This window comes from Symphalangus syndactylus, chromosome 23 (assembly GCF_028878055.3).
Source record: "Symphalangus syndactylus isolate Jambi chromosome 23, NHGRI_mSymSyn1-v2.1_pri, whole genome shotgun sequence".
Classification (NCBI taxonomy): Eukaryota; Metazoa; Chordata; class Mammalia; order Primates; family Hylobatidae; genus Symphalangus; species Symphalangus syndactylus.
In genome coordinates this window covers 36,598,792-36,621,584 of record NC_072445.2, presented here as the reverse complement: position 1 = coordinate 36,621,584, position 22,793 = coordinate 36,598,792, and the positions used below count along the sequence as shown (strand labels likewise).

The window sequence follows — 22,793 nt, the reverse complement described above, 5'->3', positions numbered from 1 at the left end:
GAGGAGGAACTGGATCACCAGGAGGGCAGTCAGCTAGTGCCTAGTGCAGTGAGGACACCACTGAAAGAACCCAGCCCAGGACCTAACACCCTGCAAGTCTTGAGTTTTCACATTGTGGAACAAAAGTGCTTTCAGGGTCGGTGGTCGACCTTGCTGTGAGCACATGAATTCTATTTTCAGGAAAGATGAATGAGCCTTCGATGTAGTTCACACAGCTTTCACATACTCCAGAATTTGGAGGTGTATTTGATTTTCTAATTTTATTTGATTTCAGGAGACAGAGGATACAAACATACTCTACTAGCTGAGTATTCTAATGTGCTGCTTATCGTGCTAAAGGAACTCACAGATGTAGGGATCAATTTCTTTTGACCCTGATTAATATGAGCCAGTTTCCCAGGGTCTACTCATCCTGGGAACACTGATAATTGAGTTTTCAGCCTGTCAAGACTGGGGTTAGCCTGGGTTCCAGAATAGAGAAAGCCACACCACAACACAGAAGCTGTGCTGAGAGCCCTTAACCCAGAAGGCTTTGTGACAGGGAATAATGGTGCCATCGACTTTCCCACATTCCTTTCTCTTTGTTTCCTTTGCCTCTCGGGCATGTCTTTGCTTATTAGCATGTTGAGCAGAGTTCATCACAAATGAAACTCAGACCAGTGTTAATCTTACAATTTATTATCCTCTGAAAGATCTGATCTGAAAGATTTTTCCAGTATTTGGTATGAGACTTTTCAAACTACAGAAAACTTGAAAGATTTGAGTAGTGAATCCCTGAATATCCACCACGTAGGGCATGGATTCTATAATTAGCATTTTGCTGTACGTGCTTTATTGCATCTATCCATCTCTCTACCCCTCAGTGCACTTAGCAATCATGTTATTTTTTGATACATTTCAAAGTAAGTTGCAGACATCAGTACTTTCATCCCCAAACACTTTAACATGTATATGATTAACTAGAGTTCGATGTTTGTTTATAGTTATTTGGAGGTGGGGGGGTAAAATTTATACGAAGTGAAATCCATTAAGTCTGTTATTCTATGAGTTTTGATAAATACATACATTTGTCTAACCCAAATTCCTATCAAGATACTGAACATTACTGTCACTCCCAGAAAGTTCCCTAGTGCCTTCCTTAGCCAGCCAGTCCTCACCCAGCCTCTTCTGGTAGTTTTCCACTCTAAATTTTGCCTATTCTAGAACTTCATATAAATGGAATCACTGCAGCATGTGCTCTTTTGTATGTCTTATCTGAAAGGTTTTAACTAGTGCTTTAAACTGAAGTCTAGGGACTCTGTCAACTTCATTTATCCACCTTCTTCTTGTTTTGCAAGTTCAGAGGTAATTAGGAGTGGTAAACTGCAGGAAATCTCAAGGCAGCTGATGGATCCTGATAGTGTATTTGTATTAAGTATATATGTATGTATTTTTAAACCTTAAGTATATATAATTTGGTGCTCAGAATCCTACATCTGACCACCCTGATGTTATAAGACAGGTGTTCCCCTGTAGAATCTGAGGAGCTAAGACCCCTTTCCCTGGCCACACTGCTAAGGAAATTAATTCTGAGTGGAAGTTTAGGATGTTTTCTTTGGCCTGGTTTTATCCATAGCCAGACCAGCAGTGTGCCGTAATGACTTTCAGATTGTGAAAGAACCAGACCGAGAGAAGGTTACTTGGAGGCTGGTGGGGGTGCCCGAAGGACCAAGTGGCAGATTAACCAGTGTTTTTAGGTAACTGCAGGCTTTCTGAGGTTTGTGTACTTCCTCCTCACCCCTCCCCACCATGCCAAAAAATAAGCCTGCTCCTGGATGGAAAGTAGATTGTGTACATTGAACTAGAACCCAAATACATAATCCTCATTAATCTTTTAGATTCTTGTCCCACTTATTAAAGCCAGTACTTGGCATATAACCCAGAGTTATGTGGCAAGCAATAATAAAGTTAATTGGAATCTAGGGCTCCCAACTTTTTTATTCTTTCAGCAGTTTCTTGGCGCTTTGAGTAAAAGACAACTTTTACAGTAGGCTGTTCTGGTATGAGAAGGTCATGTGGCAAGTATTGGTTCCGTGTATTTCCTTCACGTCGTGTCAAGTCAGGGCCAGGTATTTCTTCCCGGTCATGTTCATGTCATGTCCATGTATTTCCTTTCTGTCAAGTTGCAGTTGTGGGCCTAAGCCCTGACCTCTGGGTCACGGGAAGGGCCAGCTGGTAGTTGTGGGGTATGAGGTGCTTTTGGGGAGCAAGACCCAATATCAGCAACCCAAGAGGTATAGGAAAGACAAAAATGAGGGGGCAGGTGGGAGGTTAGAGCCTTAGACCACGCTCTGGAAGCCAGAGCTCCGTGGCTTTCCTCTCTCCACCAGCCTAGCCTGGTGCAAAGACAAAAGGCAGGCTTTAACTGGAGCCTTTGTCAGGGAAGACAAAGCACTTTTGAAACAAAACAGCTCTGTTGTCTCTCAGCCTAGTAGAAAAAGGGGAGTTGAAAAAGAAGGTGACGATGTAAAGGGGATTGAAGTAGGGGGACACGGCAATAAACATGGTAACAACCTGAGTGCCCCCCTGTGAGACACAGCTGAATTGGAGACTGAGCCCGCCCTGTGGAAAAGGGAGTTCCTCATTGTTAGCGGCCATGTCTGGTCGCCTCGGCAAGGACAGCCCTGAGCCCCCTGGCAGATAGTTATTCATTCCCTGCCATGCGCCTTTCCCCTCCCCCACCCCATTCTGCCTCCCTCTCCTAAAAGCAGTTGACAAGGTTAGAAAATCAGGACAAATAATTTACTTCAATCCGTCTTTGCCTTTCCTGAGGCCATGCGCAATTCAGCCTGGGAGGAGAAGGAAAAAAAATCACCTAGACCCTGGCCAGTGACCCTTTTTCAGATGTGAAATCAAAGCCCACTCTAGGCTGAGAGCCTGTCTGCTGCTAAGAGGCAGAAGACAGAGATGGTGATGAATTCTTATGTGGTTTCTGGGCCTGAGAGTGCAGCTGTCAGCAGTCTTTAGGGTTCTTTGCACAGCCTAAGGAACCGATTTTGACGTCAGCAGTCGCCTGATGGGATCGGCACACAGCATCTGGTGAGGCTGAGGAGGCTGCGGCTCAGTTGCTCAGCCCCCTGCTCCTGGGAAGGAGGAGCACTGTCCAAGCAAGGCCATCGAGCCAGAGCCAGAGGAGAGGGTCTGCCACTTTGCCCCCCTGCAGCAGGAAGCAGGTTCGGCTGCCAATGGCACCTGCGAAAGTGAGAGCGGTGCCCTCTGTGGGCAGTTTGGGAGTGCCCATGGAGGAGAGCTTCAGTTTCCTCACATGAAAAGTAGGATAATAAGTTTGCTTGGCTGTGAGTCGAGGCTCTGCAGGATTGCTCAGAGAAGGGATCAGCTGAAAGTTGTGGAGTGTGAGGTGCTTTGGGGGGAGTGCCAACCTTGTGCCAGCAACTCAGAGAGTCAGAGAAACGTAAAAATGAGGAGGGAAAGGGAGTTAGAGAATTCAGACTGGTCCAGAAGGGAGAGTGTTGGCTGCCTTTCCCCCTTCCCCTGTTAGCGTAAAAGTGACCAGTGTATTAGCGATAGCTAACAAACGTTTGTCATCAAACACCACCAGTGTACTAGCTGTGTACAAGGCATACGGTGGGATCTAAAGAAAACAGCATGGTGCAGGGTCCTCACCCTGAATGGTTCTTTAGTGTCTCTGGGACACACCATTAAACAGTCAATCAGGGAAGTAATCCTGCAAAGCAGAAGGTGTTTCTGAGCCAATAAGGTCATCAGTGCCGAGTGGAAGAGGCGAGGTGGAAGGTGTCTCCCGCCCCGTGGCTCAGGCCTAAGGAGACTGATGTGTGTTTTCCAACTGGCAGGGGGTCCTAGGGCACCAACAGCTACCAGGCAGCAGAAAGGGTGTTGGGAGGGAATGTCTGATGTCAGGAGCCAACTCAGTTGCAGAAACTTCTGTCATGCTCCCATTTACACCAAAGGAAAGTGAAAGGAAACTGATTCCTTTCCCATCCTCCTCTACATGGGGCCCCAACGAAAGACATGTTGACCAGACTGATTCCTGCTGTCCTGATATTTGGCCCTATGTGGTAGCCCTGCACACAGCCATGACTTGTACCGCCTCCTGAAAGGGAGCCAAGTTACACCAAAGCTTGAGGTCCGCCTGTGCCCAGCACACTTCCTGGCACACAGAAGACCCATCAAAACTCTTTCTTCCCCCTCCTTCAACTCCCAGTATTTATTAAAAAGCTGGGTGTCATCTGCATGGCTCTGCTGCCTGGTAATGGGGGATAGAGACTCTCCATACAGAGCTCCACCTCCCATCATCAGCCCGTGGGCAGCCAGAATCCTGTGGTCTAAACAAGCAGATGTCAGATGGCTTGAGCAGCAGTATCTCCAGTGTTTGTTTTTGTTCTTGTTTTCAGCCATATGGGGAATACATTTTACACAGCCCTGGCAGGGAAAAATAGTCTAAACAGAGTCGTCCTGAAAACTTTCTGAAAATGGAGTATCTCCAAGCATTTTTTGAAGACAAGAGTCCATTATGGTGATAACTTGCAAGTCCTTATATTAACAAACACGAGTATAAGTTTTCAGTCAGTTCACGTGAAGTGCAGTAATAAGGAAGCATGGCCATTTCTCATCTCTCTCCAAAAATGTCACTCATCCAAAACCACAGAAAAAGAGGAGAACACTAAATGGTGTCCGTCCGTTACATTTAACCTGCCTCTTCCCCTGAAATGCAGAACATTTCTGGGAAAGCTGCCTGTTCAGATTGTTTGTTAACTCAAGCCTAGGAGGTTAAACTGCATGAAGTGTGTAGATCAGAATGATATCTGCTGTGTCTGAACGCTCTTCTTTGTCTAGACTAAAATGATCATATTTCCTCTCTGCTGATTCTGGGCCATGAGGATGAGTTTGAGGCAAGGAGAGAAGATGAGCTCCGCCTCCTCCCCGTCTTCACAGCTCAGGCTGAGGACTGGGGCAGACCACAGCTGCAGACACTCTGTGGTGCCAGGGTGGGGACCTGCCAATCTCTGCCCAAACAGGACCTCTTCGCTGCCATGTCCCTCCTGGCCCTGAGCTTCCACCAAGGCAGGTTCCAGTTGCTGAGGAAGGAGTCCAGGGTTACAGGCTGTGAGTCCACTGCCGAGGACCCTGAGTTTTTCTGGAACTAGAACCAGCTTAGTTTGACTTAGCCACGGCAGTTCACAGAAAAACAACTTCCTAGGCTGGGCAAAATCGTTCTGAGAGCATCCATTAGCATTTCTCAGCCGGTCTGCAGTCTGGAACACCTCGCATGGATACCCGGGCTTCTGGGTCAGGCACCCGTAACCCCAGCGCTTTGGGAGGCTGAGGCGGGAGGATCCCCTGAGCCCAGGAGTTCAAGGTTTCAGTGAGCCATGATTGTGCCACTGCACTCCAGCCTGAGTGACAGAGTGAGACCATGTCTCAAAAAAAAAAAAAAAAAAGAAAAGGAAACCTGGGCTTCTGCTGGCCTATGTCAGTTGACTAGTGGGTGACTCCTGGGGCAAGCAGGAAAGAGCAGAGCGGAGAAGCAGCGAGGGTGCTCAACTCTGTTCACTCTGATGCCAAAAGGCCCTTTGGCAAAATTTCACAAATTGTACCACCAAGGGATGCTGATTGGACAGGCCAGCTGGGGCTTCAGATGTTAAGTGATTATGGTGATAATGAAATATATAATATGACTTTATTTCAAAGGATTCCTTGGAGTCACCCCACCATTTCAGCCCTTTCCTTTCCTGGCACGCTGCATGGCCATGGAGAACAGCTTTTCCAGTGCAGACTCTAAAGAAATGGAAACTACACTTGGGTTCATTCACAGATTCATTCAATAGGTTGCCTATTTACCATGTGCCAGGCCCAGTGGGTGACAAGGCAAATAAAATACGCTTGATGCCAACCCTCATTGGTGTCAACAGTGCTGAGCTCTGCGTGTGAGTAGAATAGAATGAGGGAGAGGCAACTGGGAGATGGGTAAGGGAGACTTCTCTGAATAACATTTTGTATCTTTTGAATTTTGAATCATGTGAATGTATCAAAAAATAAGTGTAAGTACAAATATTTTTACAACTTTAAAAATAGGTTTCACTGGGCTAGAGCACTCAGAGGACAACAGAGCGGAAGTGGAAAGCAAACTAACCTTTTATTGAGCATTTACTGTGAGCTAGACCTTCAGCCCGGTGCTTTATGTACATGATGTCTTTTAATCCACACAACCCTGGACAAATGCAGTATCATCCTCATTTTTATCCATTTTAAATGGAAGCTTGCCAGGTACAGTGTCTCACACCTGTAGTCCCAGCACTTTGGGAGGCCAAGGCAGGAAGATCACTTGAGCCCAGGAGTTTGAAACCAGCCCAGGCAACATAGTGAGACCTTATCCCTACAAAAAAGAAAAAATAGCCAGGTACAGTGGCTCATGCCTATAATCCTAGCACTCTGGGAGGCCAAAGTGCACAGATCACTTGAGTCCAACAGTTTGAGACCAGCCTGGACAACATGATGAAACCCTGCCTTTACAAAAAATAACAAAAAAATTAGCCAGCTGTGGTGTTGCACGCCTGTAGTCCCAGCTACTGGGGAGGCTGAGGTGGGTGGATCACTTGAGCTCAGGAGGTCAAGGTTGCAGTGAGCCATGATCACACCACTGCACTCCAGCCTGGACAACAGAGCAAGACCCTGCCTCAAAAAAAAAAAAAATAAAATAAAAAATAGCAAGGCATGGTGACACCTACCTGTCGTCTTAGCCATTCAGGAGTCTTAGCTATTCAGTGGGAGGATCACTTGAGTCCAGGAGTTTGAGAGCAGCCTGGGCAACACAGCAAGACCTCTTCTCTGTTAAAAAAAAAAAAAAAAAAAAAAAACAGAATAATAAAAATAAAAATAAATGGAAGCTTTGGGAGGTCTGGGGAGTTTCCCTTGTATCATGCTGCCCCTGCTGAAGGAGGCAGTGCTTGGAACAGACATGGCCAGAGAAAGAGATGGGGGTGGAGGGAGGCGTTTTCTTCAAGGGGCAGAGCCAGCCTGCTCTGACACTATCCTTCCTCCCGGTGCCTCTGGGCTGCTGGGGCCAGTGTTTAGAGACACACCCTCAGTTTGCTCCAGGGGTCAGATTTGTTTCCCTCTTCCTTGCTGAGCTCAGGGAAGGAGCTTGCAGTCTGGTTAATAGGCAGTCAGGTGACAGCCTGAGCCAGCAGTCATTCTGTGGCTGGAGGAAGATACCCCGAGCCCCCGGCTGCCCGAGGAGAGGTGGCGCTTGCTCTGTGCTCTTCTGCTGGGTGTCAGATGCACGGCTTTGTCTGCCAGCTGAAGGCTGGCTGGAGAATTGTTTTTCCAATTGTCTGACCCAGGCTCCTTACTTGCACTTAGAGGAAAAAGCATCCAAGCCCTGATACAAAAGGTCCTCTTTTCATTTCTTTGGAAAAAGAGCAGTGAATGAGCTCATTATCACTGCAACCCAAAAAGGAAGAGGAGGGGAAGAAGAGAAGGTAGCAGCTCCCCACTGCCTAGTTCTGCCCCTGGCCAGGTTTCCTGGGGAAGGGGGCCTGGATCTGGCCCATAGTGGCCAAGGCCAGATGGCTGGGACAGGTGGTCCATACTGGGGGCAGTGCTGGAGCCATTGGATGCTTTGAGACTAGCTTTCTCTGCTGTGGTCCAGAAGAGGGACAGGTGTCTGTGCCCCGTCTCATCTCCTGAACACAGAGCTCTATCCAGGACTGCTGGACTCCAAGAAGCAAAAGGCCTTCCATTTGGGCCGAAGTGCCTGCCTCACCTTTCCTTCCCAGAGGTTTCTGTGTGCAGGCGCTCTAGAAATCATCCTCACTCCCCAGAGCTTGTGGTCATACAGTATCAGTTATCTGTTGAATGCTTATGATTTGCCAGGCACTACCCTAGGCACTCAGGGTAGCATGGAACAAAGCCGGCAAAGTCTTCACTCTCATGGAATTGAAATTCTAGTGTGAGCAATGAAATGGCCAGGTCTGGCCTGTGATTGCAGCCTCTCCCCAGTCTCTGCTGGTCTGGGAGAACTGCTGGGGAGTGAAATAGAGATGCCTTGAAAGGGAGGCTCTTCGGTATTTCTAGCAGCTAAGCCCAGACTGTCACCATCTCACTCCCTTCAGAGCAGTACATCAGACCCTGTGGGCTGGGGCCAGAGAAGGCCTCTCTTAGACCTGAGCAGCAGAGAGTCCTGATACCTTGCAGGCTAGTGCTGGTCCTGGGAAGCATCTGAAAGAGACCCGGAGGTCAGCCCCCATTGGCGCTGTGGTGAGCTGGTAACGTTTACCCCAAGCCTGACTGCCTCTGCTCTTTGTTCTTTCTTCCATTTCAGATTGAGAAAATCATGAGTTCTATTGGAGAAGGGATTGACTTTTCTCAGGAACAGCAGAAGATCTCAGGTACCGTACCAAGTGGCCATTTTCCCCACAGAAACCGGCAGTCTGGCTCTTTTCTGGCTCAGGCTTTCCTCTAACACAGAAGACAGACATTCAGGGGGTGGTGGGAGAGGTCAGCTTCAGACCACGTCATGCTCCTATAATTCACAATCTCCAATACCTAGACAGCCCCATCTTGCTGTTATTTTTAGAGCCATGACTTCTTTTACATATGGGAGGGGAAAAGGTACAAAATGAATTTTAAGCTGCCTATTAGGAAAAATTTTTAGATCAACAATTGTCACTTATTCATTATTTTATGGGCTTTCTTAGATGGGCTTAAATCGGAGTGCACCTCAGCTTTGGTCTCTGCAGCTTCCGAGATGGCTCTCAAGAGTCTCATCTGTGACGGTGGCAGAGCCCTGGCTTAGATCAGAGGTCTCAGACTCGTAGCATGCATGTGAATTGCCTGGGAGGGTTGACTGTGCTGTTTCCTCTTCCCACAGCTCCTTGTGCCTGACTCAGTTTACTTCGTCACTTACCATTCTTACACTGTATCACTGCTACTTTGGTCATTCTTTTCTAAGCCCTAGTAGTGAGGTCAGCTTCTGTTTTCTTTGTTTGAAAACAGGGAATGGGGAGGCCATCTGAGCTGTTTTATCTGATAATAGGATTGTGCTATGTTGCTTTCTCAGGTGAGATGCTCTTAAAGATGCCTCTCAGAGCAGATCTCACACCTCTTCCCCCAAGCATCCGAAGATGGTCCGGGCACCGGGGCATCCAGGCTGAAAGCAGCCCAGCCAGGAGCCTGGCCTGTCTTCACCTTCATGGAAATGCCTCTCGGCATTGAAGGGGTGGAAATTCTTGCTCACTCGGGAGGCTCCATCTAGGATTGACCTGTCAGTCTCAAATGACACCTCTGGTTCCTCCATGGGCTTCTGTGGCCCTGGGCAGGAAGTCTGATGGGTGGGCTTGAGTGTGCACATCAGGGAGAAAGGAACATCAGAGACCACGGGGCCTGGTGGGGACGGGCTGGGCTCTGGAGCCTCACAGCCCTGGGTTCAAATCTTGGCTCTAGAGACGTATGTGTCTTGGCAAGTCACTTAATGTCTCTGCACCCCTCACCCCATATCTGCAACCTTTGGATAATAGTGTCAACCTCACAGGCTTGCTGTGAATGAGTAGTAGATAAAAATACTTCAGTTAAAGAGTTTTTTGGTTTTTTTTGTTTTTTTGGTTTTTTTTTGAGATGGAGTCTCGCTCTGTCACCCAGGCTGGAGTGCAATGACGCAATCTTGGCTCACTGTAACCTCCGCCTCCCGGGTTCAAGCGATTCTCCTGCCTCAGCCTCCTGAGTAGCTGGGATTACAGGCATGTAACACCATGCCTGGCTAATTTTTGTATTTTTAGTAGAGATGGGGTTTCACCATGTTGGTCAGGCTGGTCTCGAACTCCTGACCTTGTGATCCGCCCGCCTAGGCCTCCCAAAGTGCTGGGATTACAGGTGTGAGCCACCACAGCCGGCCCTGTGTTCCTTTTGTCCATGAAATCATTACTTACTCATATCGAGAAACCTAGAGAACAGAGGCTTCTGCTCACTGGCCGTGGCTCCCTCCACAGTTTTCAGTCCTGGTTCCCAGAGCCACCATCCCTCCAGCAGCAATGTTTCCCTGGGTGCTAGCAGAGAGGGCTGAGCTGAGCTTGGTCCATTTTCGTCAGTCTTGGATTATGCTGGAGTCTGCAGAGGTGGCTTTCCTGGCTAAATTTGTGGATCTGTTTTCAGGATCTGTTGCTTACACTAAGTCAAGCCATCCCACACTCTGTCGTAGCTTGCAGGCTTTTCCAAGGGTCGAGTGTTTGCGGGAAATGGATGTTCAGGACTGAGACAAACACTGTTACCATTTTCAAAGCTGTGCTTTGACCACAGGGATGGGAGGGATAGCAGTCAGTTCCATTGAGGATGCTTTCTGCTTTCTGTGTCCAAGGAGCAGGAGCCAAAATCACTTGCATGCGCTTGAGAGTTGTGAGTCAGAAACAGCCATTGCCTCTTGGATTTGATAAGTTGGGAGATGTGGCAGCACCTCGGGAAGAGCCCTCCCCTTGGAAGGGTTAATGCTGAGCTCTTCCCGTGACATCTGGTCTCCTGTCTGATCCCACCTACCAGTTTTTTTTGTTGTTTTATTTTTGTCGTTGTTGTTGTTGTTTGAGACGGAGTCTCGCTCTGTCGCCCAGGCTGGAGTGCAGTGGGGCGATCTCCACTCACTGCAAGCTCCGCCTCCCGGGTTCACGCCATTCTCTTGCCTCAGTCTCCCGAGTAGCTGGGACTACAGGCTCCCGACACCACGCCCGGCTAATTTTTTGTATTTTTAGTAGAGACGGGGTTTCACTGTGTTAGCCAAGATGGTCTCGATCTCCTGACCTCCTGATCCACCCGCCTCGGCCTCCCAAAGTGCTGGGATTGCAGGCGTGAGCCACCATGCCCAGCCCCACCTACCAGTTTTTGTCCCCCATGAACCCATATGAGTGTTGAGAGGCAGTCTGTCTCTATCCTTGGGTTTTTGGATCCCAGCACTCAGTCTTGTTTTAGTACTCGTTTTCTTGGACCATCCTCTATAGTCCAGCTTGGGAAAGTCAGAACAGGCACATGTAGGGGACCACCTAAACAGAGGGTTCATCCACCCGGGCTGCAGAGCCCCAGGCTGCTCTGTCTGCACCACTGCCAGGTGCTGAAGTGTGGAGAGGATGGGCTCAGGCCTGCCCGTGAACCCTGTCTGATGGGTCAGGAGGGGGCTTTCCCCAGGATCTCAGGGAGTACCGTCTTCAACTTGGACCAGAATGGAATCACTGTTTATTTTGACTGGTCAGTATCAGGGTTCAGATTGTCCTTGGGTTGGGCGTCAGGATCAGGGAGAAAAGATCTGGGCTCTGGGGTTAGCCTGGGTAGAGGAGGAGCAGGCCCTCCAGCAGGCAGCCCTGCACCAAGTGTGGGATTGCTGAGCACCCCTGGTTTTGCAGAGACACCTGCAACCCCCAGCCGAAGGGCATGACCACAGCATTGGAGTCTCAGTCCTGTTTTAGGGCCACGGGCCCCTGGGCTGCCACCACTGGAGCTAGTTAGCTGAATCCCAAACAGAAGCGTTTACAGCTAACTCATCCCTGTGCCAACTCCCATTCTCAGGAGTCCAGGAGGGTATGTCTTCCCACTGGCCCAGGCCACTCTGGCTCTGTCAACAAAGGCCTTCTCCATCAAGCAGAAGAGAACTTGCTTGGCTGTCTTCTGATAAAGCCATCCATGTTAGGTATTGAGTAGCTGGTCAAGCAGGATCCTTCCGGGGCCTGACGAGAACCCTCTCTTTTCCAGGGCTCATCTATACTATTGGGATACCAGTATATCCCAGCATATTTAGAGGGTGACGTGTGGTCCCTGGACTTGTGTCCCTGTACCTGTTTTATCGTTTTGGCCCATCTCCATCTGTACTTGGGATTTGGCCCTGGTTTCCCCCTTGCCCTTGGCCATCGCTCTCCTCCCCCAGAGTGTGAGTGGCCTGCTCTGGGGTGGGGCACTTCCCCTGGGCTCTAACAGGCCCCAAGAGAAATCTGTCCCCAATTTGTTTGGTATACTCACCTAAGGAACATCAAGTGTAACGGCCTTATTTCATTGCCTGTTTTTATGAGAAGCACAGTCATTCCTAAAGTGGCAAGTAGGGGGGTCACTTACCTGTGGGCTGTGCCCTTTGGGTCTGGTCATTCCTCTGTCCTCTCCTGGCTGTCCTGGGAACTGTCGAACAAAGCTCTAGGAGCAGTCCCTCTCTATTCTTCCTGACAAGCTGTTTCCAGCCCCTGGAGCTAGAGGTAAAGTTTCACATCTCCGCCCTTCATAGGCATTTGTGCAGCCAACATCAGCTATTGGGAAATCTGTCATTTCACTCTGATGCTAGTGCTGCTGTCTCCTTCTCCCTCAGCAGCCACAGCAGCAGTTGCTTCTGCTCCGATGTGATGTCCGATCCGTGATGTATTTTCCTGAGCTTGGAAGGGGGAGGGTGAGGCGGGGAGGAAGGGGAGGGCCAGACATTACGAGAGTGAGCAAGGACTGTGGAGCCAGCAGCAGGCAGCGTGGAGCCCAGGAGCCTTTAGACAAAGCATTCTGCTGCGGCTCTGTCAGCGCGCACATCCACCGGCAGCAGGCAGGACCACAGCTGCCCGGCTCGGGGATTACAAGCAAGAATGAATCAGCACCCGGGGACACTTGACTTCATGGGCATCCAAGAACCTGCCACGTAGGCTCCTGGAGCAGACTTCCCCATTCAAGGGCAGGGGAGCTCAAGTATCCCCCAGACTTGGCATCTTGGAGCGCTGCGGCAGCGTGCATCCAGAAGGCCACCGGGTCCCTGACCACCATCTGTTCTGCACGAGACAGAGGAGAGGGAGTGGAGGCTGGCAGAGTTGGTCACCAGGGTCTTGTAGATAACCGAGGAAGTTGGCATTGTCCTGCCCCAAGGGGCAGAAAGTACCTGGGAACGGCAGAATGACTTTCACCGTGTCAGGAGTTCACTGGAGGTGATGTGTTTATAGTTGGTTCTTCCTTTTCCTTCCTTGTACCTCTTTTTCCTCCTTTTCTCTTTTTTCCTTCTTTCGTCTGTTCTTGCCCACAAGAATCAGAGAAGTAGGTTGGGGTTCAGGCATCCAGCTCAGAACATCCAGGGTCTGCCAGAAAGGGCTGAACTTTTGTCCTCCCTGCACCACCATAATCCCCATCCTGACCGAGGAGCAAATAGATGTCCTCCCTTCCCTGCTCATCCTTAGAGGAGAACGCCAAGATCCGGAGACCCTGGGACGACTGTGGCTCTCTTTATCACTCAGCCAAAGAGAGAACAGCGCAGGACGTGAATAGACTTAAGCTGCCACAGCTCAGCTGACAAAGGACAACTTCCTTTTTCTCTCTTTTATCTGGTTGGGTTTTGTCTTCTTTACCCAAGAACTGAATTTGCCTGCCTGCTTTCTACCTGAGCAGGCAGGTGAGTCACTGGAACAGCTATTATCAGAAGAGGAAAATGAATGCCCAGCCCCTGAAAACCAGCCCGGCCCAAGAAGGCAGCACTTCAGACGGCGTGCTGGCCCAGGAGACGCCCTGTTCACCAGCTGCCAGAGTCTAGCTGTGGACTGGGCTCCTGGCCCACTGGCCACGCAGCCTGGCGGAATGCGATGCTGCCGTCCCAGCAGAGCCACACCTGAGCCCGACCCCCGAGGCCCGGCCCATGTGCCCCACTCAGCCCCTTGCTGCCTTGAGCCTCTGAGCACAAAGGGCCAGTGGCCATGGTTTGCTTATTCCGGGACTGCTGGGGGAAGACAAGTAAAAGTCTCTTTTCTGCCCCTGCCGTGTTCTGTGCTGCTTGTGTTGCATGTGCTGGGTCCCGGTGAACAGCCGCCGCTGCTGCTTCCCTCCCGGAGCCCTCGCTGTGTGCCTGTGTCCCTCAGCTGCATGAAGATGCGTGCTCTCTCCTGACTGGTTTATGCTGCAAGGTCGCAGAACTTGCCCCTCGCCACAGCCCCACAGGGGCTCCAGAAGCTGCATGGATGAGAGGGGCAGCGGGGCTTGTGGGCACGTAGGAGCTCCCTCAGCCCCCTCTAGTGCCTGTGGGGACAGACTTTCTGAAGTATCTCAGCGCACACGCTGATGAGGAGTTGACCTGGAGACTGTTGGGGGTTGGCTTCCCCCACCCCCAACCTGTGGGCAGAGATCATGCATGTGCAGCCGTGGCCCTGGAGCAGCTCAGACCTGGGGGTGTGAGTGGGCAGCAGCCACCCGAGGTTGGGCAGTGTGTGGACAGCACCAGGTGGTCCTGTCCTTGGCTGTACACAGAAGAGGAGCTGCGTGTCCGCTGCTCTCTGGTCTCTTGTATATAGTTTGGCTGTTTCATGGTAATGACTATGATGTGGCAATGCCATCTGTCTTCCTCTGAGTGCCGCTGCTACCGCCTTAATGGTTTTTCCCTTTTCAAGCGTCTGCCGATTCCTCTCTCGTCAGGTTCGCGGACGCTGGAGCAGAGTGTCGGAGAGTGGCTGGAGTCGATTGGGCTGCAGCAGTATGAGAGCAAGTTGCTTCTGAATGGCTTTGACGATGTCCGCTTCCTGGTAAGTGGCTGCAGGCCTCCTCAATGGCAGGGTGCTGCTCAGTGGAAACAGGCCTCCCTGGCCTCCCCTCTGGCCCCACAGGAGTCTGCAACAGTACGTAGACCCGAATCCCAGGGAAAGCTCACCGAGGTCACTCAGACACCAGGAAGTCAGCCAGGTGGTGTGTGCCTGCTTCCCAAACTCTCCCTCTCCCTCAGTAACGGCTCCAGAGGGAGCTCTCTTTGCAGATCTGCATCCCAAGAAGGAGGGTCCCTGATTCAGCCCTGTGTCCGCTCCCTGGCTGTGTATCCCATCAAGGCTGGGTACGAGGAGTTTTATTTATTCCTCAAAACTTGGTGTCAAGTGAGTTGTCACTGAAACAAGGAGCCTTGCCTCCCGCAGAAAGACCCCTTCCCTGCCCAGCCAAGGCCCAGTGCCTGAGGTGGAGTCCAGAGTTACACAGCCTGATGTACCTTTGGCCTCAGAGATGGCCCAGAGGAAAGGCTGAGTTGATGGCCTGGAGGATTGGTTGCTTCTTTGAGAAGCTCTCTCACAAAACACAAAGGGCCAAAAAGAAAAAGAAAAGAGAAACCAGGGTGTTTCCTCTGGATCCCCGCAGAATAGGGACCCAGTTAGGACCCTGGGCTTAGGATCTGGTGCACCCTCTGTCATTTCAGAAAGTAGCTCTGAGCAGGGTACCGGTCACTGTCCCTCTCTTGGAAGCCCTTCCTGAGGCATCTGCATGGGCCAGGCCTGCTCCCAGGAGCAGGCATTTGAGCCGAAGTTAGTTATCATGGCCGCCGACACTTCTCACTAGCGGCCGCCGACACTTCTCACTAGCGGCCGCCGACACTTCTCACTAGCGGCCGCCGACACTTCTCACTAGTGGTCGCTGATACTTCTCACTAGCTATTACTATGTGCTTGGCGCCGTTCTTAGTGGTTTGCATGAATTAGCTCATTGAATCTTCCCAGCAGCCCTGGGATGTGGACTCGTATTAATCTCCATTGCCCAGATGAAGGAAATGAGGTAGGTCACTTGCTCAGGGTCACACTGTCAGTCATTGGCAGGGTGGAAATGTGTGTCCAGTGTTCTGGATCTGGAGATCAGGCTCCAGCCACTCTGCTGCACCGCCCCTTTCTTCTCTGTGGATACAGGGATGGGGTCCTGGCCACCTATGTGCATTACATCACCTTCTAGCCTGAGTCATCTTGGTTTAAGTTAGACCCGCTTGGAGGGGATCTCTCTCACCTGTGCCCGCCGTGCCCCGCTGCCTCAGTTGAGGGCTGGGGTCAGAGTCAGCATGCAGCTCGCACCACCTTCTGAGGGTTTCTCGCTGGTCGGGTTGTGTTTGGTGCCTCCTGAATAGTGGCCTGCCCAGGGAGCTGGCCTGAGGCTTCCAGGAGGGACCCACCTCACCCAGAGCCATCTCCAACTCCAGGGCAAAAGATACTGTGGTGTGCAACAAAGCACCCTTCCCAAGCCAGCTTTGGGACAGTTAATTTTCAGCTTTTAGAAATCTCAAGGTTTAAAATAGCAATTTTTTTTTTAAAGTTAAACTGAGTGTATTTATGGTTCTTGTGACCTAACTCCTTACTCACCTCGTTCCTCGGGGAAGGATGGCAAACTCGGGATGGAGCGGGGGCTCAGGCAATGCGTGGGGACCCAGGTTGGCCCCTGGCTTGGGGTGTTGAGGGGCCTTCCCTCTCTCAGCTCACTCCTTCCTCAGGCTGGCTGTCAGATGGGCAAGTGAAGGTGGTCTTAGGGTGTTCTCTCCCTGTACTTCAAGATGCTAGGGGCTGAGCTGTTGCTTCCCACCCCTCCTTCTGCTGATTTTGGCAAGAACAGGGTTCCTACCTCTCGAATAGCCCGAGACTCCGTAGGACTGGAGCAGAGAGCAGCTGAGTAGGCCTTTGGAGAAGTGTGGCCTTGGGCCAAAGCTTCATGCACAGGGGCAGGGCCTCTGTAAGATGCGTCTGTTCCTATGCTGGAAGGACCCTCATTGAGGGCGGCCTGCAGCTCAGTCCTTCCAGGGGCTCTCAGTGCTGGCAGGTGGAGTCTGTACAAGAAGGAACATCGAGCACCCCTCGGTTGAGCTGGGACCTCAGATACCTAGAGTGGCCTGCTGTGCACAGCATCCTGGGTAACCACGTGTGAATGGCCAGGTGGGCTGTCAGCCAAATTATGTTTTAGCAGCCTAAAAAAAGAAGGAAACGGGAAGGGGAGCGTTTCTGTTATTGAAATATTCCCTCATTGCATGTGGATAATTTACATCACATTAGCTATGGTGGATCCCATGTGGTTAGGTTTCCAATAGGCTGCAGTGTTTCCTTTGGTTCTGAAATGCCCTGGAGACTCTTCTACAAGATGCACAAGTAGCTTCCAGGAAGCCAGGCTGGACATGTCTGAGGAGCATCTGGAAACTGAGGCTGTTTGACAGTCGAGGTGTTGCTGTGGGATCTCCCTGTGATAGGGCCCCGCGAGTTGTCGTAGGAGAAGGGCATTTATGCACATCACACAGCTCCCTCTCAGAGTGGAAGGGACTTTGACGCCATGTGGTCTGATCGCCCTCTCTGCCTGAATCCCTTCCAAGTAGTCTCTGCCATGATGGCTTTTTAGTGACAAGGAATTCACTTCCTTGTAAGGAAGTTACCCATTCATTCTTTGCATTGTACTGGCTGATGTAGAGCTTTCTTTATATTGAGTCAAAATCTGTTTCCTGTGGCTTCTGTCTCTTGGTCCCAGGTTTACATTTTGGGACCACACAGAACATGTTCAAGCCCTTCAGAAAATTGAAGACCTCTGCCCCGGCCTCCAGGTGCCATGCCCTCTTGTTCTTCCTCCTGTGATGTGGTGATTGAGCTGGACAGGCAGGCAGCTTGAACTTTATCCACACTCTCATGCTTGCAGACAGAAAGGACCTTTGATTTAGAGGGGCAGGGCCAGGGCAGTGGGGGCTGCCAGGTGCTCCCTAGGATGGCGGAACTGACACCAGACGCAGGGAGAGAGGGAAACGTGGCTCACACATCTGCCAGCCAGCCAGCCCACGAGCCCACCACACTGCACCTGCATCGTAGCTGGTTCCATTTTCACCACAAATCTTATCCACAGGAAATGGGCTTTCTTAGGAGAAGGGAGGAAATGCATTTAATCAGCGCGGAAGGAAGGTAATTGGTGGTTGGCAAATGTGTAGCTCCGGGCGTGCTAGCGCAGGTCTGACGCCCTTCACTCAGCCTGACGCCCTTCACAGAAGTGTTGATTGAATAAACAATGGTGGTCCTGATGCTGGAGTGCTAAGTAGACATTTAAAAAACCACATTTTTAAAGAATTGCTAATGTGGGGAATGTCTACCTTGTAGTGCTGAGTGAAGAAACTGACACAGAAATTCACAATATGATCTTAATTTCTGAAAAAGAAAACATCTATGCATAGGAGGTGCAAGGGAGTGAGCCGAGATGTTTTCAGTGGCTATCTCAGGAGGGCTCCAGGGGGCTTCATTTTCCTCTTTGGAGTGTAATCGTTTTTCTCCGTTTCCTACCATAAATAGATGTGAAATCAGAAAAGCAAATAACGTAGGTGTCTTAAGGAACTTGATGGTCCAGCTGGGAAAACAAAGCACATAAAAGAGCAGCCAGTGTCAAGTGCAGCGGAGGCTGGCAAGCACCACCAGCAGAGGAGGAGGCCTGGGTGGCAGAGATGCTGCTGCTGCCCAAGTGGCAGAGCCAAGTCCAACCTTGAACCTCTGGGTTCTGCTGTCTGTCCCAGGGGTTTCGTAGAGATGGTGGGGCTTGGAAAGATCACAGAGAGGAAAGGCCTGCTGAGAGGGGCCAACCTGTCTCTGTGAGGGAGGAGGCTGCTGGGGGGCAGTGACGGGCAGGGCCCTGACCAGGCGGGAGAGATAGCTGGGCCTGACCTCAGGGCTCTCGAAAGCCACATGTGGGAGAGTCCCAAGGTCTCTGAGCCCTGGGCATGGGGGGATGGTCTCTGCTAGTGCCCCACACCAGGCAAAAAGCCCCTTGAGTGAGGCACACCTTAGACATCCAGGGCGCGGCTGAGAGCCCACGTGTGGCAGGCAGTCATGGCTTGGGGCAGTGGACAAATGGAAGATGGAAATGAGGCTGGCAGCAGGCTCAGGAAGGGTTAGAAATGGACACTGAGTCGGCCAGGCCGGATGGGAGGCTGCCTGCTCCTCCCGTCAATTTCTTTCTCTGCAGGCTCCTGCCATGTGGCAGATAGGCCCCCGCTGTCTTCCTGTCTGTTTCTGAGGTGGTGCCAGCTTGTTCCTACGTGTTGGAGAGAGATGACAGGTGAAGAGAGGCCAAAGGCATAAGCTGGGGCCAAGAGGTTCTTCTCTACTGGCTTCTATGAAACTTTCCAACCAGGTCCCCGAGCCCCTGAGGCTCCCTTCCTGTTCCTGTCCCCTGGATTTGCTCCTCACTCTCCAGCCCTCTAAACCAGCTTCACATGAACAGTGGGGCTTGTCATCACCTCTATGACATCCCTCCTTTTGCCTTCTTCCGCCCCAGGCCCAAGAGGCCACTGCCAGCCTAAGCGAGCTGCCACTGGGCACCATTATCAGAATGGTCATGGCCAAGAGGCCCTCTCCCCAGCCTTCACCTCCACCCCCATCCCATCTCCCTGCACAGCACTCCATGAGCTGACTGCTGTCTTGGAATTGCCTGCCCAGTTGAAGCAGAGCCTTAAATAGGAGGATCAGTGGAGCTGAGGCTTGGAAAGGAAAGGAATCCTCTTAGACAAGTGTGGATCCGGCCTCCTGGACTAGCTAAATTCTGTAGTCACTTAAGAATGTAATTCCTCGGTATCCCAGGAGTTGATGCTGCATCAGGGCCTCACCATCTCTGCCAGGCCCTCCCTTGGTCTTGGGAGCCTGGCCAAGGGCAGCCCTTTTAGCAAGTGAGACAAGGGGCAGGCTCACTTGGGGCCTATTCCCAGCGAGTGCACCTCTTGCTCCCCCTCCCTTTCACTGCCTGACTGCAGCGCATGCATCCCAGGTGACCAGCTGGAATCACTCAGGAGCCCTCCTCTGACTGCCCCAGGTACTGCTCTGGCCTTCTCCAGTCCCCTTTACAGCAGAAGGAACTCTGGGAACGTTCTGAGTGCCTGTTTTCGTGCCTGCTAATTTGACCAACTACTCTTTAAAGTGGAGTTGGGCTGGCTGACAGATCCTCTTCCGTCGCTCCTGATTGCTGGCCTCGTTAAGAGCAGCAGCAGAGGCGTGTTTCCTGGCACCTCGAATGTCTAGGTACTCACTCAGCCAAACCCCACATTGCGGACTCTCAGTACAGTAATGTGCCCACTGTCGCCCCTCAGGCGGCCTGGAGCTGGGACTGGAAGCCACGTCCCTGGACCTGGAGTGGTGCTCCCACCTCCCAATCTTCCCTTCCCAGGAAGGTGCAGCCCCTGGGGCTCATGCTTATGTGCCCTGATAAGGTTGGAGCCTGGCTGGGTGAGTGCATCACCCCCGGGCTGGTCCAGGTCAGACCTCCACCCACTGCTTGTTGGGAGCCATTTAACCAAACGCTGAGAAAGATGCTGGCAAGGAATGAGATGCAGGTCGGCTCTGTGCACTGGCTCAGGCCCCCCAAGTTCTTCTGGGCCTGTGCAGCCACCACCACCGCCTGGCCCGTTGCTTCTGCCCGCCTCCTCCCCACCTGCTCTCTATGAAGCTCCGGGGTAGTTAAGTAAACTGGATGGGGGAAGCTCGAGAGAACTCAAGAGTCTACTTAGTGGCAAAGGGAACTGGACCAAGAGTCAGGAGAGCTGGGTTCTCCTCCAGGTCCCCGCCCTATGTGACTTTCGGCAGGCTACCTTCCTCCCCGTTCGTCATCTGTCATGCGGGCCTTCATTTGACCTACTTACTTCATGAGGCATAAACTCCGAAGAGGACACGGTGTTATGTGTGGTGACATCGTGTCAGAGAGCAAAACCGCATGTAAGGACGCAAGGTGGGAAGGGGGTGCTTTTCTGACAAAGGCAGTGGGCAGCAGAGTCTTTCTCTGCAGGTCGCAGAGGTTGGTTTTGTCTCAGTCTTGTCCTCAGATCCATGAGTTAAAGCTGCTTTGGGTGGTCTTGGGACCAAGCCTCTGACTCCAGACTCACTTGGTCCCAGCAGATCTACACAGCTGATTTGGGGGTGACTGTGGCACCTTGATCTCAGCCAAGACCTCAAAGAGGAAGGTGTTTCAGGATGGCAGGCAGGAGATGAGTGGGATGTCTGCCCACAGAGAGAATGGGGGCACCAAGGACCTGCTTGGGAGAACAGGGGTCAGAGTGGGGGGGTGCTTTCAGGAAACTGGGAAGAGTTTCCCAAACCCGTGTGCTGTCACATCCATCCTTGAGAGCCCTTCCCATGACATGACAGATGACGAGGGCCTCAGAAGTCACCTGCAGAGGCCTTAGGAACTGGTAACACTAGCCTCTTCCTGGTGGCTGTCACCACTGAGTTTTATCCCTTGAGGTGAGGCCAAGGGCTGGCTGGGGTATGGGATAGGAAAGCAGACAGCTGTGGGTGGGTCAGGCCAAGTGGTTCCTGCTCCTTCTGCCAGCTGTTGGTTGAGGGTAGGACGTCAATGTGGGGCTACTGTGGGAAATTCTGTTGCAGAGTCCTGGCAGAGCAGATGAACAAAATAGCCACTGAGCGCCTAACTCCTGCCCTCAGGCTGATGCTGGATACCAAACCCTGCGAGGCAGGTGGTTCCACTCTTGTTTAGCAGGCCCTGCTTTCTTAAGAACCTTGAGCAGCTGAACCGGGATTGGAACCCCTTTCTACCACAGCTGCCTTGCATAGTAGCTGGTACTGGGAACGCCCTCGCCCCAGGTGGGTGACTGCACGCAGGCCTCAGGGAGCATGGCTTCTATTTCCCATCATTATTAAGATTTGGGGCCATAGTGGTGAGTATCAGAGAGCCCTGTCCCCTCCTCTTTGCTTTCTGTCCCCTCTCCCGATGGTTCTTCTTGCCCCCACCCCCGGGCCAGCCCCACGGCAGAAGCCCTGGGACTGAGAGAAAACGTGTGCTCCCCCTCCTCTCCGGGCCCATGCGCCATGGCCGTTATAGCCCCAGCCTCAGAAGTTGATCCTGGCTGAGACCAGAAACCTGGTCTGTGTTTAGTCACCTGCACCCCAGACGAACGTGCCGAGTAACGTGTTCTGGGGACTGCATAAACCACCTGTAGTAGCAGCCGGCCAGCATTAGCAAAGGCCGGAGAAGCCTGAGTGCCCAGTGGCAGGGTGAGTGACGGGCGTGCTTGAGTTGGTGCAGTCACCACAGGTGTTGATAAATACAGTGAAATGTCACGGGGGATATTCACATGCAATAGATGGGCATGTGAAAAGAGGCAGGTTAAAGAAACAGGTGGCAAGTGGTGGGAAAAAAAGAAAAATTAGAGAAACTGTCTGCATTCAGCCTATAATCCCAATTTTGCTAAAGTTTTTTTCCTAATATATAGCTCAGAAAAATATACCAAAACGGTAGAAGTGATCCCAATCTTCCTTTTTTAAGAAAATTAATTAACTTAGGAAGATACACCGGATAGTGGCCTTATGTTTCCCCCTGAGGTGATAGACTTATGGGTAGCTTTTACATTTTTCTTTGTACTTCATTTTCAATTTTTTTTTTTTTTTTTTTGAGACGGAGTTTCGCCCTTTCCCCCAGACTGGAGTGCAGTGGCGAAATCTCGGCTTACTGCAACCTCTGCCCCGCCCCTGGTTCAAGCGATTTCTCCTGCCTCAGCCTCCTGAGTAACTGGGATTACTGGCGGTCACCACCACACCCAGCTAATTTTTGTATTTGTAGTAGAGATGTCGTTTCACCGTGTTGGCCAGGCTGGTCTTGAACTCCTGACCTCAGGTGATCGACTCGCCTCAGCCTCCCAAAGTGCTAGGATTACAGGCATGAGCCACCGCACCTGGCCTATTTTCAAATTTTTCTACTAATAAACTTGTATTATTCAAGAAACTCAAAAGAATCTTTTAGTGTAGGGAAGAGAACGAGGACCAGGAGAAATCCATCACGTTCTTAGAGGCAGAAACAGCGTCAGTGTCACGGTGAACCAGCCTGTGCCTGGGGAAGCTCTGGGGTGGGGAGGAGCAGGCAGGGAAAAGGGCAAGGCCAGCCGTGCCTCCCACATCTGCCCGGGGTTTGTTACTAAGCTTTGGAAGCTCCTCTCCCAGAATAGGCAGACCCCAAAACTCAATCCAGCAAGGGTGTGGCTTTGTCCCCGCACTCAGCTCTTCCTGCCCTCCCTACTCTTGGTTAGCGGAATCTGCCCTTGTGGCC

The 22,793-nt window shown here is 51.4% G+C and overlaps 1 protein-coding gene across 6 annotated transcripts in view; it reads left to right on the top strand.

The window, feature by feature from the left end:
- Window positions 1-22,793, top strand: part of ANKS1A (ankyrin repeat and sterile alpha motif domain containing 1A) — a 207,305-nt gene that overhangs the window by 160,341 nt on the left and 24,171 nt on the right. For all 6 annotated transcript variants that reach the window (XM_055263821.2, XM_063632245.1, XM_063632244.1 and 3 more), the window contains 2 exons: window positions 8,342-8,408; window positions 14,410-14,516. In XM_055263821.2, coding sequence (XP_055119796.2) covers window positions 8,342-8,408; window positions 14,410-14,516 — 174 coding nt within the window. The remainder of the gene's footprint in view (window positions 1-8,341; window positions 8,409-14,409; window positions 14,517-22,793) is intronic.